Raw genomic sequence first — 16921 nt, forward strand, 5'->3', positions numbered from 1 at the left:
GGAAGTTCCCACTGGAAGGAAAATCATAGTCACCGGAGTTAGTATGACTGGAACATGGGTCTGGCTGGTCTTAGGTGGACTGGACAACATGATGGACGAGTAGTTGAAATTTGGGGTGATCGGATGATCGATGAATAGTAACGACGAAAAAGTTATCATAAATATCATCGATGAATAGTAACGGTGATGAATAGTAACGATGATAAATAGTGTCGGTGAATAGTAACGGTAAACAGTAACGATGGATAGTAATGGTGAATAGTGGTGGTGAATAGTGGTGGTGAATAGTGGTGGTGAATAGTCGTATGAACGAACGATAAACGATGAATAGTGACGATGAACGAACGATGAATAGGAACTATGAATGAACGATGAACAATGAATAGGAACTATGAACGAACGATGAACGATGAATAGGAACTATGAACGAACGGACGAACGATCGAATGATCGGACGAACCAACGATCTGAATTTCGGTAGCATAACAGCAGGACAAAGATTATCTGGAAGAACGATGAATAGGGACTATGAACGAACGATGAATAGGAACTATGGACGAACGATGAACGATCGAATGATCGAACGAACGAACGAACGGAATTTCGGCAGCATAACGGCAGGAAAAAGATTATTTGGACGAACGAACGAACGAACGATCGAACGATCGGACGAACGGACGAACGAACCATGAACGATCAGACGAACGATCGAACGATCGGACGAACGAATGAACAAACTAAGAACAGGGGGACGAACGACCGAATGATCCTTGCGCTAGTGTGTGCTTGTGTGGGAGATGGAGTGGGTGTGTGTGTGGGGGGGGGGGAAGAGTTGCCATGAAATGGCTTGGGGTGGGATGAGAGGAGGCCCTTGCCCCTCTATTTATAGCCATGGTGGGGGTTAGGGGGAGGGATGAGAGGATTAGTGGGAGGATGAGAGGATTAGTGGGAGATTAGCATGTATTTGTCTTGTATAAGTGAGATTAGCTTGTAGAGCTCACCGTATGACACCGGAGGCATACATATACGTATGAGCATGAGGAAAGTTATGAAGAAAATATTTGTAGGGACTTGAAAAATGATTCTGAAGGTATTTCTCAGTAAGAAAATACTTGGAGATATAACAGTGGAATATTTGGACAGTATTTCTGGAAAGAAATCGAGGGGGTTACTGGGGAAATATCTGGGTTGTATCTGTGGAAAGAATTTGAGGGGGACCAGTGGGGAAATATCTGGGCAGTATCTCTGGAAAGAATTTGAGGGGGATCACTAGGGAAATATTTGTAGGATATTTGAGGAGAATTTTGGAGAAAATATAGACCACTATATTTTATTTGTTGATATCAACTCGCAAACAAACATTTTGAAATGAAATTTGAAATTCATTTTGAATTTAGAGCGAGTTTGAGAAAATTTCAAGATTTGAATTTTTGGGATGGTACAACTCGTAAGCGTGGCGGTACCTGGATCCGACGGGGATGACTCCCTTGGGGCCTGGCATCTTGAGTTTGAGGTAAGTGTAGTTGGGGACGGCCATGAACTTGGCGTAGCATGGTCTTCCCAACACTACGTGATAGGTCCCTCGGAACCCGACTACCTCGAAAGTGAGGGTTTCCTTTCGGAAGTTGGAGGGAGTTCCAAAGCAGACGTGCAAGTCAATCTGCCCAAGGGGCAGGATATGCTTGCCGGGTGCAATCCCGTGAAAAGGTGCCGCATCAGCTCGGATCTTGGACCGATCGACCCCCAAGAGCCCTAGGGTCTCGGCATAGATGATGTTGAGGCTGCTGCCTCCGTCCATGAGGACCTTGGAGAGCCTAGTGTTGCCGATGACAGGGTCGACGACGAGCGGGTACCTTCCTGGGTTTGGTACGTAGTCGGGGTGGTCGTCTTGGTCAAAGGTAATGGGCTTGTCGGACCAGTCTAGGTAGACTGGCGTTGCTACCTTCACCGAGCAGACCTCCCGGCACTCTTGCTTGTGGCGTCGAGCCGAGGTATTCGCCACTTGCCCACCATAGATCATGAAGTAGTTGTGGACCTCCGGGAACTCTTCTTCCTTGTCGCCCCCTTATTGTTGTTGCCTTGGTCCTTGCCATCTTCCACCGAGGGCCCAGCCTTGTTGAAGTAACGCCGGAGCATGTCGCACTCTTCAAGGGTGTGCTTGACGGGACCCTTGTAATAGGGGCATGACTCCTTGAGCATCTTGTCGAACACGTTGGCCCCTCCGGGAGATCTCCGCGGGTTCCTGTGCTTGGCAGTAGCGACGAGATCTGCTTCAATGGCGTTGCGTTTTGCTTGCGCCTTATTCTTGCTTTTCTTCTTTGTGCCGCGCTGGACGGACGCCTCGGGGACGTCTTCCTTCTGCCTTCCCTGAGGCTGCTTATCTTTCCGGAAGATGGCTTCGATCGCCTCCTAACCAGAGGCGAACTTGGTGGCTATGTCCATCAATTCGCTTGCCTTGGTGGGAGTTTTGCGTTCCAGTTTGCTTACCAGATCCCGACAAGTGGTGCCGACAAGGAATGCTTTGATGATGTCCGACTCGGTGATGTTAGGCAACTCAGTGCGCTGCTTTGAGAATCGTCGAATGTATTCTCGCAGGGATTCCCCTGTCTGCTGCCGTCAGCTCCGGAGATCCCATGAGTTCCCAAGGCGCACGTATGTACCTTGGAAATTACCGGCGAGGGCCCTGACTAGGTCGTCCCAGTCGAAGATCTGCGCAGGAGGCAGATGCTCCAGCTAGGCCCGAGCAGCGTCGGAGAGGAAGAGGGGCAGGTTGCGGATGATGAGGTTGTCATCGTCCGTCCCTCCCAACTGGCACGCCAGCCGGTAATCTGTGAGCCATAACTCCGGCTTCGTCTCCCCTGAATATTTGGTGATGGTAGTCGGAGCTTGGAACCGGGCCGGGAACGGCGCCCGTCGTATGGCTCGGCTGAAGACCCGCGGGCCTGGTGGTTCAGGCGAGGGGCTCCGATCCTCCCCACTGTCGTAGCGTCCTCCGCGTTTGGGGTGGTAGCCTCGGCACACCCTTTCCTCGAGGCGGGCTCGACATTCGTGGCGGCGTTGCTCGTTGTCGAGGCGGTCCAGGACCGCAGGGGTCCTGTCTCCTGTGGGCTCGGTATGGACCGAGGCTTCTCGCACGTGTCGGGAGGGCTCGTCGTGATGCACCGAGGGGCATCCCCTCCTTCAGGAGGCAGAGCTCTCGGCTTGTTGGACCGCGGCGTTTTTCAGGAGGTTCTTGAGTTCGCCCTGGACACGGCGCCCCTCGGTGGCGGATGGCTCCGGCATTGTTCGAAGTAACATCGCTACTGCAGCTAGGTTCTGGTTGGCCCCGTTGAAAGTCGGGGGTAGCCCTGCCCTGGCGTCGTCAATAATACGACGTTGGACGTCCCGGGCTCGATGACGCGCTCCTCCGGCGAGGGCTCGGCCTGCCCACTCTTGCTTGAGGTTTTGTTGGAGCTGCATAAGTTGCTCCATTTCTTCGTCGAGCCTGGCCTGCATCTCGCGGAGTTGCTCAAGCTGCGTGCCCTGACCCCCCGCAGGGGTCTGGGCCTCGGCTAGCTCCCGTGGGATCTCGACGTGAGGCACAGGTGCAGGGGCATCGTTGTTTCTTGGCATGCGGAGGGTGGTTGTCTCCGTCGTGATCCTCCTGATCGATGTGGAAGCACTCGCGAGTTGGGTCGTAACCCTCGTCGTCAAGGCTGTGGCCATCGTCAGAGTCGCCGGAGAGGCCGTGGTCCTGCGGACATGAAGTCTCGCATGGCTCTGGGATCATGGAGTTCGGAGAAATCCCAACTGAAGTCGGGGTCGTCCTCTTCCTCGGGCCCCGCGGGTTCGGAGGTAGAGGCGACCGTCAGTAGGTCCCAAGTTGACCACATATGGTACCCCGGGAGGTTAGGATATGCCCTTGCGGAAGCGTACGCCGAAGTGGGGTCGCCTGGCGGATCGAAGCTGAATCTAAAAAGAACAGGATGGAAAACCGATGGTACCTCCTGGTTGGTGGACAGTGGTGAAGTTGTAGTGGAGACAAAATGTGTCGCTGTCTCAGGCGCGAGACTAATGCCCGACAAGTCCCTCGTAAGGGTGTCGGCGTCATCAGTCCGCCTGGGGTTGACATGTTGTCGGGAAGCGACACCCGTTGTTGTCCCAGGTGCGAGGCTAACGCCCGACATGTCCCTCGCAGGGGTGCCGACGCCGTCAACTCGCTCTGGTCCAATAGCCAACGAGATGCTGCCCCTTGCGTGGCCATGGTTGCCCCGTCTCCGTCTCCTTCGGCGAGGAGGGTGGCGAGGTAGACCCGAGTGTTCCTCTTCCGCCCTAGGGAGAGGTTGTCGTCGGGTTCGCCTCCGTCGGGCGAGCCGACGATCGTCGTTGTTGTCGTGCTGCGATGGGAGGAGTATCATGTCATAGCTGCCGTCGAGGGACATGAACTCGAGACTCCCAAAGCGGAGCACCGTCCTGGGCTGAAAAGGCTGCTGAAGATTGTCCATCTGGAACTTTAACGGGAAAGTATTGTCAACACGCAGCGCCCCCTACCCGGCGCGCCAACTGTCGGCGTTTCGGACCCAGGGGACCCTCAACCGAACCGACTAGTGAATTGTATGCCGCGTGTCCCTGCCCGAATAGATTGATGCAAGATGAAACACAAGATTTATCCTGGTTCGGGCTAAGAGGGCCCTACTTCCAGCAGAGGGAGGATGATGCTTATATTATCTTGCACGGGGGTGCTTGTAGTAGGGGATACAAGCTTTGCGAGAGAGGGAATGGATCCCAGGTCTCTTGAGAGATCGAGTGTTGTGGAGTGAAGGTTGCACCGAAGAGTTCTTTGTTCGTGTTGCGTGAGTCGTAAGGGTGAGCTCCCCCTTTCCCCCTTTGGGAAGGCCCTGGGCATCTCCTTTTATAGGTACAAGGAGGTGATCCAGCTGTACATATGGGGGTGTGGCTATACGCTAACGTGGCCGGCGGAGAAGTGCTTGAGCCCTGTAGAAGCGTGGCTGGCGGTGCGGCCCCGGGTCCTGCTGACGTTTCTTTGACTTCGTAGAGAGCTTGAGGACAGTCGACGTCATGGGCGCATGCCGGGGATCATCATTACCTGTTACTGGAGTAATTTGATGTGACGCCGGTCTTGTTCCTTCGTAGCCTGAGGTGGCTAGCTAGGGGTAGGATAATGTCATATTCCCTGTTCGCGTAGTCGGTCCGAGGCCGTCTCGGGCGAGGCGGTGACTTCTCCCGAGGCCGAGGCCTAGGTCGGGCGAGACGGAGACCTCCTCCCGAGGCCGAGGCTGAGGCCGAGGGCTGGGTCGGACGCGGTGATGACTCCTTCCGAGGTCGAGGCTGGGGTCGGGCAAGGCGGATCTCCCTGTCGCGCCTGAGGCTGAACTCGGGAGAGACAGTAACTTACTGTTGTTAGTCTTACCCTGGTGGTTGGCACAGTGGTCGGAACGGGGTGAATAGTGTCGTCATCCTGTCAGAACGATCAGTAAAAGGGTGAAGTGACTGCGGTCATTTCAACCTTGCTAACCGTGACGCGTGTGTCAGGATAAGGTGTCAGGTGATTCTTGCATTAAATGCGCACGTGATACGGTTGGTGGCAAGGCGGTTTGGCCGAGGCCGCTACCCGACAAAGTTTACCCGAGTTCTGCCTCAGGCAAGCCGGGGGTGCGCCCCCTGCCTGAGGGGACCCTCGGGCGAGACGTGAATCCGTATGAGACTACTGTTCTTGTCCGAGGCTGGGCTCGGATGAGACGGGACCACGTCCCTCGGTAGACAAGGCATTAACTCTGAACCGTGCTTACCAGTCTTTTTAAAAGATGTTCTTCAGCCATGTTTAGAAGTACTGGGGTACCCTAATTATGGTACCCGATACATGTAATTCTCAGGCCAATTTTTGTGATTCAATTTGTTTTTCTAGGATGTAGTTCCACACCGATGTGGAAGAGGATCGATTCGCTCCCCCTACAGAGGACCGCCATGGCCTCCGGTGAGCCTTGATGTGGTCTGCAACTCACTTTTATCGTCTAGAATCAGCCCCATCTCGGTCACCAGTTTATTGCCTTTCTCACTATATCACTTTCATTACAAATAGATTTAAACATACATACTAATAAAACTTCTAACTATTAGTTGAAGGACAGTTTATTATTAGTTTAATTTGCATATTTAGAGTGCATTATTATATTAATATTTTATATACACGTTTAAATTATGGCTCAACCATCTATTAACAAGTTGATCTAAAGAGACTCACGTTAAACGGTAGCTAGCTGAAATCTAACAAAAATTAACTATTAGCTAGCTAATTTTTAGTGTTAAGGGATCCAAACATGTTGAAGCAAAGCGATCTAAGGTACTTTGGTATGATGATCAAGAAAGGAAGTGCTGAGAAAAGCAATGTCTTTGGTTCACAGCAGCCCGGAGGGAATATTGTAGTGTGACAACCATTTTTTTCTGTACTTGGTACAGATATGATTTTTCAACCAAGTATTCGCTCCGTTTTTATTTAAAATATTTTAGTTCAAAAATAAACTAGTGAACGACAAATATTCGAAAACGAATGTAGTACTATATAGACTATAGATTGCTATAATATAATGAACGTGCTTATGATTGACTAAAACTTTATACAGTCTGCAATTACTCCAGTAAAGACTATGTCAATCCAGGTTTGATACAGATATATGATATATCCACTTCAAAACATGCGGGTTGAAGTGATTTTGTGCAAATTCTATATTCAATTCCACGCTAAATTACTACAAGCTATGTAGATTAAAGCATAATGTGGGTCAACGTCACTATACCGCCGGCCATGTTTTCATCGCAGCAAAGAGAAATTGAGAATCAACACAGACTGAACATCAAGCCTGTACTAGAAATAGAGAAATGCGGAAAAAAAAAAAGAAATACTGAAATTGCAAAAAAAAAAAAAACTGAAAGCTGCGCGCGTACGATAATTGCCACTCGCGGCAACTCTCCTGTCCAGCTGTACTAACCCTGACAGGTGGGGACTACAGAAACTACACCTATCACCAATACCCTATTCCGCTAGGGTCACGCGCCCACAAAAACACCACGTACACGGGCGCGGCGCGGAGACCGACCACCACCTCTTCCTCCGGTTGCCTCCGCCCTCGGGCCTCGCCTTCGCTCCATCGTCCCCGTCTCCATCCTCCAGGACCGGCAACCCCACGTAGCGCGACAGCTCGTCGCCGTAGTCCATGGCGGCTACGGAGGTGTACTCGCCGACCACGGCGGCGGCAGCGCAGCAGCAGCGGGGGAAGGCGGCATCGCAGGCGTGGCGAGCGGTGGTAGGGTGGATCGGCTTCTTCCTCCAAGTCCTGCTTCAGATCCTCCGGGGCACGCCCTCCTGCGCACAGCTCCTCTCCTTCGTTGGTTTCCGCTATCCGCTCCTCTCCGGACCTGCGGCCTCGGAGCCGTTGCCGGAGGTGGCCTTCATGCCGCTCCACTCCGAGATCCCTGCTGACGCGGCGCCTGCCCCGAAACCTGCGTCTGAGCCCCTGGGCCGCCTCACGGTAAGAAGATTCGGTTTTTTATTCGTTTCGGTGGAGCCTTTGATGTCCGGGGTGGGGGGAAATGGCGCCTTTGTGAAGTATATGGGTTTCAATCAAATATATGGGTTCCAATCAAATAGTATAGTGGACTTGGGACGGTGGAAATTGCATGTTGATCAAATTGGAGGGAGCATCGATATCTGGGGGTGGTTGGGATTAGGTGCAGTGGCTGATGTAAGGTTAATCGAGGTTTGGTGGCTTAGTTCAGGTAGTTCAGTTGATTGTTTGTTGTAGAATAATTTGTATTTCGGCTGTGAGGCATTCCCTGAGGATTGTGTGTTAGAAGTTGTCATCATGACTTGTTAGCATGGGCAATTAGTTGTCCTGCAATCACAAAAATTAGGGTTTCCTTAATCTAGTAGTACGTACTTACGATTGCATTATTTCCTCTCTGCACTGGTGGCAATATGTTTCTGGTGATCTTCTAGTGAAGCTGTGGGAAATAGTTCCAGGATACCGGTTCCCTGTCATTGTGTGTAGGTGAGTAGATAACATGCCATCATTGTTGAACATCATGATTGTAGCTGGATTATGGCATTACTATCTTATCAGTTGATTATAGATGACCCAGTACACGGGGCTGTTATACTGTAAGGTATGCTCGTAATTGGATTTCTAATAGTTTGGATTGGTGAAGAAGCTTATAGCTTCACATAGAAGGAACTAAAACTGAAACTGGAAGCTATGTCGTTGCTAAGCATTACTACTTAATTGCCTTGAAACAAAATCAGCTTGAACATATTCTCTTGTGTTTACGCATGGAATATTCTGACAACATTAGGGCTGTCTGTTCAGGTAGTGCTTGACTTGGATGAGACTTTAGTTTCTGCATATGAATCATCTAGTCTTCCTGCCATTGTGCGCACACAAGCTGTTGAAGCAGGATTACATTGCTTTGATATGGAATGTATATCGTCTGATAAGGTACCAAACTCGTGCCTTTGTTATATGTCACTTCGTTGATAATAATTTGATCACTACTGACCAATAAGCCTTTTCTTTTGTAAACTTTAAAAGGATGTTGAAGGCAAACAAAAGGTGAATCATGTGACTGTTTTTGAGCGCCCTGGTTTGCATGAGTTCTTGCGGAAAACTAGTGAATTTGCAGATCTTATCCTTTTTACAGCAGGTTTAGAAGGTATGTTTCCTTCTGTCATTTTTCGTAACCATGAGCCTATTTGACTTTTGTGCATTTCCTCACTTAACCTATCCATGCTTCTCCTCAGGTTATGCTAGACCTTTAGTTGACCGAATAGATGTTCACAATAGATTCAGAATTCGTCTCTATCGCCCATCAACTGTTACCACGTAAGTTACATTACCACTATACAAATCAAGTTGTACCACCACTGTGCTGTTGCTTCATATTCTTGTGTTGAGACCTGTTACCTTATTGGGATGTCTGCAAACTTAGCATTCCAGCATCTCTATCAATTGGGAAAAAAACAGATCATAGTCAATGCTTGTACACAGCAACCAATAATGATGTTAACATTGTACACATGGAATGCTAGTAGTGTTTAAATTTTAGTATTCATTTTATCTTAACCAAGTTCTCCGAGTATCTGCACTCCAGAACTTCTACAATATATTCAATGTGCATTTTTATTGGGTGTCTTGATCTGTCGTCATTGCCTCTGTACAACTATGGATGCTTCCTTTACTATGCATGTTTGTGCTGATTCACTGAGTTATTCAATCATAATACACTCGTTTCTTGATGTTTTTATCTTCCTGCCTGATGTTTTACACCATACTTGTTTGCCAATGGTCTGACATCAATGGGTTGCATGATTGCAGGGAATATAGAGAACATGTGAAAGATCTTACTCGCGTGTCAAAAGATTTTGGCAGGATTGTCATTGTCGACAACAATCCGTTCAGTTTCATTCTTCAGCCTTTGAATGGAATACCTTGTGTTCCATTTTCAGCTGGACAACATTCTGATGATCAGGTAACTGACTATGGCACAAGTCATTCTGTGGGCCTGAACTTCTAGCCTAACAAATTGCGCTGATTTTTTTCTTGACTAAACATTCCAGCTCATGACGGTTATATTTCCACTCCTGAAGCATCTTTCCCTCCAGAAAGACGTCAGACCCGTATTGCGTGAAAGATTTCATATGCCAGAATGGTTCCAAAACCATGGGATCCCCCAAATTAGTCAGGCTGTGTAAGTTTTGCTGCCGCACAATGGAATTGTTTTGATGAAGGCTGGAGTGCCTACTATGCTATAAGCCCCTTAAGGTCATGTTCGTTTGATCCCAAAACCATAGGGATTGAGGGGGATTGGAAGGGATTGGAGAGGATTTTGACTTATAGGGGATTTAATCCCCCTCAGTCCCTATGGATTAGTACAAAACGAACAGGGCTTAAGGGAGAGCACTTGTACATTATTATCAATATTCACTTAGGGTTCTTGATAAAACCGAGTCGCTGTTCATATGGAGTTGTCACACCCGAAGATAAGAAGATTGTAATCTAGCATGACCTCAGATTTAAATCTGTGTAGTGGAGCATTTTATATCAATTAATTGTTGTATATCAGCCTCTGTTGTAAAATTTTATTGTTGACAAGATAGTCTAATGAATAGTTCGTGATCCATGGATGTCTAGTTTACACCTCAAGAACCAATGTCCTGCCGTCCCGGTAAAATGGCACCAATGCGTAGTAATTATGAATTTAACCATCCGGTATGTGATCATTAATATTAGCAGTAAGCACAATAATTACCAGCGGCAACAAGCTGACGTTTAAGTCGGTGGCCTTAGGTATTTTATCTGAAACATTGTCGCCAGATTAGCTGAAAGTTACTGGAAACATGGAGCCTTTTATCTAACTTTTTGGACATCGAATTTGTTGGAGCAAAATTAAATAGTAAAGGATTGTAGCCTTTCAGCCCCTGTCAATTTCCTTGCTCTCCAAACAAGCTCTTACTATTTAATTTTGAACAGTAAGCTTTTTGGAAGCAAGAAGATTGAGGGACCTAAAACCCTTTACTATTTAAAATTTTAAAATTGAATAATAAGGGCTTGTTGGGAGAAGGAAATTGAAGAGGCTAAACCGTGTACTAGATTTTAGCCTTTTCAATCCTCTTCTTTCAAACAAGCTCTAAGTGCTAGTTTTGGAAACTCAAATCCCCTCCGAAACTAGAGAGATTGAAGGGGAAATTAATCCATTTTTCTCGCAATCTCTTCCAATCCTAGAAGAAATTTGAATTTTTTCAAACTAGCCTTAAGACCTTGTTTAGATATACTCTCGTAGTTAATTCAATCCATATGTATCAAGCTGGATTGAAGTGTAAATTAATTTAAATCCTACTTTAATACATATGAATTAAGGTGAATACTAATGTATCCAGACAAGATCTAATGGGTTTTAGCACCCTCAATCCCATCTATTCCTCTTCTCTCAAACCAGCCTTATAACCTAAGGAAAGGAAATAGGACACGAACGACCTGACATCACCGCTGGTCCCATCTTGTTTCTTCGATAATAATAACCCACAATCAAATCAAATAGCATACTACTCCAAATTAAGTGATACTGGAAACATCAACGATAGAGCCAACAATGCTGAAACATTGGACAGTATTTTGATATCTTCTCATGTTATCATTAACGGATCAGATGGAGTACAAGAGTGGCCTTTCAACTGTACAGATAAACCGCGGAAATTTTTCTGATATTTACGTACACTCATGAATCACTCACAGAGCAGGGGTTCACACCAAGAATTACCCTGAAGACAGAAAAAAAATAAGAATCCTGCACTCACAAAAGGAGGGCTCTTCTACAAAATAAGGAAAAGAGTAATGATGATTCACGTTAATGAAGAGAAACTTTAAAAAATCGATATTTTTCAAGAACTTTACAAGAGCAACAAATTAGGAGACAAAGTCATCCTTATATGTGAACAAAGCACCGGATGGCTTCTCATTAGTACGCAAAAGAAAGCCATGGATGCTGTAGTGCTTCATCGGCTGTGGGTCTTTTCCTGGGGTTAATTTGCAGCAGATAAGACAGAAAATCGACAAATTCAGAATCGGGGCATTGCAAGTGTCGTCGCAAGGAGGTTTTCTCTGGGATCAAATACTCTAGTTGATCTGTCTCCTGGACATAAATAAGGCAAAGAAGGGAATTGTTAGGGTTTACTGTTCTACGACTGACAGTGCTACATATGCACATCATGAACCTCAAATTAAAAGGAAAAACTGAAGTCTTCCCGATTCGGACAAATAAACGTACAATGCTATGAACTTATGTCTTTCACGTATCAAGTGAGTAAGAATCCATACAAATATAATTCTGTAGTGTATTCAAAATTTAGTTAAGCCTGGTTATGATGCAATGAATTTTATGAAGGCGAAGGAAACAATCAGAAGCAGCTCGTGCAATATAGATTTTGCAATTAAAGAATATTCATTTAGCCTTACTATATGCAGGTGAGCAAGTATGAAAAAAGAATTTTACCTCATTTTTGGTAAAAAGGTCATAATCATCAGTGAAATACTTCTGTGTCTCCTGTCCCAATTCTAGCATTTCCATGTCAACTGGGCCGATTATGCCAATCATTTGAGCAAGCATCATGGACACAGGCTCGTTAGGAAATAATACCTGTTACATGTAAATGACAGAAGCTATAATTCCAAGGAAAAGAAGCACCCAGACATCCAATGCCAGTATGCCACACCTCTCCAGCTCACACGTGCTTACAACATAAATAAAAAAGATTATTTTCTAATTCTGGTTGGAGTTATTTATTGGTATTGCAATAATATAAGAAAAGAGGCCTCAAAATTTTGCCAAAATAATACTAAGACAAGTTTGTTGCAATCCTACAGGCCGCCAAGCATTTCAAGTAAATAAAACATACTTACTTCACCAGTGTACAGTTCAGAAATGATGCAACCAAGAGACCAAATGTCAATCCTCTGATCGTAAGGTAGGCCAAGAATGACCTCAGGAGCTCGATAAGAACGAGATTGGACATAGAGGCATAAGTTGTCTGTCAAGAAGCAACTACTTCCCAGATCAATGACTTTAATTTCACATCTACTGTAGCTCTTGATAAGAATATTTTCTGGCTTTAAGTCACAATGAATGATCCTTAAATGGTGCAAGTAAACCAAGGCCTCTAAACATTGCCGAGCTATAACCTACAACAAAGGAAATTTTTCAAATTGCTAGAACTTTGTAACTTTCTGAATGAAACTTAATAACACACATAACTTAAAAGGGGTAGTCATATTTGCCAAGGCTACCATTTCAGGGTATCAAGTAAGTTTGCTCAGTTACAGTCCAATGGTTAAACAATTGTGTTTAAATGTGTAGCACGTTAGAAAAAAAATTCGTCTAGGGGCTGACTACAGGGTGAAATGCAAATGCTCATCATATACAGGTGTGATCTCATTATAAGTAGAAGTCATGGTCTCATGGAGAACATCTCTGTGAAGGACGGAGAACATACCTGTATCCTAGGCAAAGTAAAATATACCTCACCACCCGATTCCTGATTATATTTCTGAAACTCATATAGATTTGCTCGCAATAGTTCAGTAACAATAAAAAGGTGTTCCTGTAAAATTTTGCTCGCTATCAGCACCATGCAAGGTCACAGGAATGGAAAATATCCCACTGTACATGCATGAAGCAATTCAAGTACACTGGTATAATATTACAGTTGATCTTTTTTAAGATAATTGCAGTATTGCTCGAGACCTAGTCACCTGGATTATAACTTTTGAGATGCCTTCCTAGGAAGTTAGAATGCAAAAAAGTTTGAGTCAAAGGGAGTAACTTAGCCAGTACTCTCTCTTATGAGGCATATACCTGATGGTAGAAGTAGTCATAAAGGCGCAACACATGGTGCTCGTCTAGTGGATCATATTTGTTCACGAACTTCAGAAGTTTTATCTCATCCAAGCTCTGGTCGAAGAAATCCTTATCATTTTTAATTATTTTAAGGCAAACATCCATTCCTGTCTGAAGATCATGTGCTTGCACAACCTTGCTGAATGCAGCTGAGCCTAGATATTCAGTGATACAATACCTTCCAGCAACAACCGAATTTAGCACAATGGGAAAATCTTTGTTTTCTTCAAAGCCAGTCCTGCAGTGCATGCCTATATTATATAAGTACGAAAATGGATCAACCAACATACAATTTTGCAACGAGAATTCAAAGTAAAAAAGAGATGTGAACCTGTTCTTGCGGTGGATAATTCTCAATTCAAATACCTCATATTCTCTGTGAAAATCAGAGAGAGCAAGATCAATATTTGTCTCCGCATCTTCCTCAGCTTCAAGAGCAGTAGAATGTTGAACATCTGCATTTAATGATCCTACATTTCGAAACTCATATGCTTCATCAGGATCACCAATTTCAGGGAATGGCTGTATCCTATGACCTTTCAGATATTCTTTATCAATGCTGATTTTCGGATTTTTGTCACAGATGCCATTGAGGTCACCGTTGTCCGTGAAATCATGTACACCGTGATCTATGGAACACATAAAGAGAATTAGACCAGCACATAAGCAAAAGATAGCCTCTAACAAGAACCAGGACAAATGGACAACTGATACTAAATTACTCACAAATATAAAGATGGACCAATATTATTTTAATAAGATTGATCAAATAGTAGGTTGGACCTGGCTATATTGCAAATACGTTAAAAACAAGATCATCATACTTGAAATCTGTGTTTTTAACGCTCTGATTGTATATAGCAATTGTTTAACCAAAGTTTTGTTAAAAAATGCAGATCATCGTTTGCCAACATAAACAAACTCTGATTGTTTAAACTTCCAGAGATAATCCATGAGAAATATAATCATAAAATGGTAAAGGAACTGTAAATGTTGACTATCGTCTAGTATAACAAGTCCCCCTCCATTTATTAAACTACACACAACCAATTTGCAACAGAGTTTTGGCTTTCAGAAGGCAACTCCGCAGAATCTAACCTCTTCATTGTTATTATTTATTCCCCTTTTCCGGGTACATTAAATTCAATAAACAGATACACATTATCTGTGGCCATAAAGTGGGCTATAATGGACAAACTATATACTGCGAAGGTAACCACCCTTTTTTTTTGAACCAATTGAAGAGACGAACTACATTGTAAGGCTGGAGAAGTACTTACTCGTAACAGCATCAGTATCAAATGAACTGAGCATTTGAAGCTCCTTCTCCACAACACTCAGGTCTGAATCATCATCTCCTCGTCCAGGATCCCTCTGCATACCACATTCAAACATAATATCTCCACTCTGCTTCAATTGAAACCCATCCTGCGCACAATCATCCATTGTCTCTGTCCGGTCATCCATGATCTGGTATCTCCCATACACAGTAGAGCTTGAGCTCCTGGCCACATGAAGCCCGTCATTCTTGAGTCCCCCTCCACAGCAACCGCAGAGTGGCGATGAGCATGTGTACACCTCAGCGCAACCCTCACATCGGTCACCACCGATGTGTTCATGACGGTGGTTATGGCCTGCACCGAGCTTGCCTATCTCTGTCTGCGCTGAGGCACCACCGTGAGCATCCAGTACAAACTTGTCCTCCTCCTCGCGTTCGTCGTCCTCATCGTCCAGCTTGCTAGGGAAGAGGTGATCGTCGTAGAGCCAGTCCTCCTGGAAGAAGAGGTCGGTGGTGTCGTACTGGCGCGCTGTACCAAACTCCATCTCCGATGAAGACACGTCCGACTGCGAGTGCCTCGGCGACCATAGCCCATACGGATTCAACAGCCCTACAGTCGGCAAAACAGAAAGGGAGTTTTCGTTCAGAATTGGTAAAATGTGCAGAAAATTCGGCACCAAACCAAGCGCAGAAACGGAAACGAAAGTGGCGGAGCCGGAGAGGTTTAACAGCTCTCCTACAAAATCGAAAATCGATTATGTTACATAAAGTTCATCTCCACAGGAAAAAGAAAAAACCCATGAGCTAATCGAACTACCAGCGCCGAATCGGCCCCAAAGCCATAGCCACTGGCATATCGGCGCACAGATCGAGACTGTGTGACTGATACGGCCACGGAAAGCAAGGAGAAGAGGGTTTAAATAAAGCAAGCGACAGAAATGCCTCGTGCTCGTGCCTTGGGTACCTGAGGGCGTGGAGCGCATGCTGACGAAAGCTGACGAGGACGCCGAACCGGAGCTGGAGCCGGGGCTCGCGGGCGCCGGCGTGCCAGAGCCAGCGCCAGAGCCGGAGCCGGTACCGGCGGCGGGCATCCGGAGCGGGGGGAGACGGGGACCTAATGCAGCGTCGTGACCTTCGTCCCCGGCGGCGGTGCGCGCAAGGACGTCGTCACGGAGCGCGGAGGCCGCGCCGGCGAAGCCGTGGTCGGTGAGGAACGCCATGACCTGGTCCAGCCCCGGCGCCGCCATGCGCCGCGTAGGCGCGCGGCTGGTGTGGCGTGTGGGTGCTCTTGCGGGCTCTCGCTCAGGCGCGCGGCACGCGGCGTGGTGCTGTAAGCGGAAGCGGCTGCGTCGCCATTGGGGTGGGGTGGGGTGGGGTGCGTGAACTTGGAAGCGAAGCGGGAGGAGTCTTTGGGTGAGACGACCGGGCGAGACGGACGAGGAGGGAGGCAGCGAAGTCAGAGGAGAGAGGGAGAGAGAGGATTGTACTGGTACTGCAGTGCACAGGCGCACGGATCGCAGCTGTTGCGTTTTCCGCACCTTCTTCGGCCTTCGCGGCGGTTGGCCATGTGTAGATAGACAGGCAGTACAGTATAGTAGTATAGTTGAGGCCATCAGATTCTGTCACCCCGGCGACACCACCTGTTTGTTTGCTTGATGACCAAAATTCTGCCGCTCGGTTGAAAACTTGAAATGATTCATGATATGTCGCAGATAGTCGCAGACCTGACAAGGCCCCCCTGCGTAGCTGTGCCCATTTTTGAAGGGTTGCCAAATGCCAATTACCAGTTTCCAAAATCCATCGATATAAACTAAACTCGGTGGGGTTACTCAACATACTTTCTTTCGCTTTTCAACTTTTCAACGAGGGAAAAAGCAAGAGGAGTCCGCGTGGAGCCCCTGCCCCCTCTAGCGGCCCGTTCCAATGGGCCTGCAGGAAAAGGCAACTGATGTGGAGAGGGGGCCACGCGGATGCCGCCCGGCGGCCCGGGCCCAGGCGAGGCCCCAGCTCCTCCCCCCTCTCATTCGCAACGCAACACAATCCCCGCTGCCGCGCCGGTCGGTGGTCGGGTGCAGAAAAGCTCAAAAGCGCGAGAGGCGACCCCGCACGGCCAAACCAAACCCAGCAAAAGCAAGTTTAGTAGTATAGCCCACGGTTTATAATGTACGGAGTAGTAATGTTTATATGTAGGCCCTGTTTGGC

At 46.9% G+C, this 16921-nt stretch overlaps 2 protein-coding genes across 5 annotated transcripts; one reads left to right on the top strand and one right to left on the bottom strand.

Moving 5' to 3' along the window:
- Positions 1–7056: 7056 nt before the first annotated feature.
- Positions 7057–10117, top strand: LOC100282077 (uncharacterized). The gene is made up of 6 exons (NM_001154990.1): positions 7057–7526; positions 8361–8489; positions 8583–8703; positions 8792–8873; positions 9366–9519; positions 9608–10117. Exons 1-6 carry the CDS (start codon positions 7212–7214, stop codon positions 9740–9742), a joined length of 936 nt encoding a protein of 311 aa, NP_001148462.1. The 5' UTR covers positions 7057–7211; the 3' UTR covers positions 9743–10117.
- A 1026-nt stretch (positions 10118–11143) lies between these two features.
- Positions 11144–16455, bottom strand: LOC100191468 (uncharacterized). 4 transcript variants are annotated; one of them, XM_020541839.3, is made up of 8 exons: positions 15537–15648; positions 14721–15455; positions 13772–14069; positions 13399–13678; positions 13037–13144; positions 12447–12725; positions 12040–12183; positions 11231–11679 (listed from the first exon to the last, which is right to left on the bottom strand). In XM_020541839.3, exons 2-8 carry the CDS (start codon positions 15262–15264, stop codon positions 11506–11508), a joined length of 1827 nt encoding a protein of 608 aa, XP_020397428.1. In that variant the 5' UTR covers positions 15265–15455; positions 15537–15648; the 3' UTR covers positions 11231–11505. The 4 variants fall into 4 exon arrangements, with proteins under 4 accessions (XP_020397427.1, XP_020397428.1, XP_020397429.1 ...); XM_020541840.2 differs by lacking the exon at positions 15537–15648 and adding an exon at positions 15460–15469 and having other exon boundaries at positions 14721–15329; NM_001136901.1 differs by lacking the exon at positions 15537–15648 and adding an exon at positions 15684–16085 and having other exon boundaries at positions 11400–11679; positions 14721–15329.
- Positions 16456–16921: the final 466 nt, after the last annotated feature.

The sequence above is a fragment of the Zea mays genome, chromosome 8 (assembly GCF_902167145.1).
Source record: "Zea mays cultivar B73 chromosome 8, Zm-B73-REFERENCE-NAM-5.0, whole genome shotgun sequence".
Lineage (NCBI taxonomy): Eukaryota > Viridiplantae > Streptophyta > Magnoliopsida > Poales > Poaceae > Zea > Zea mays.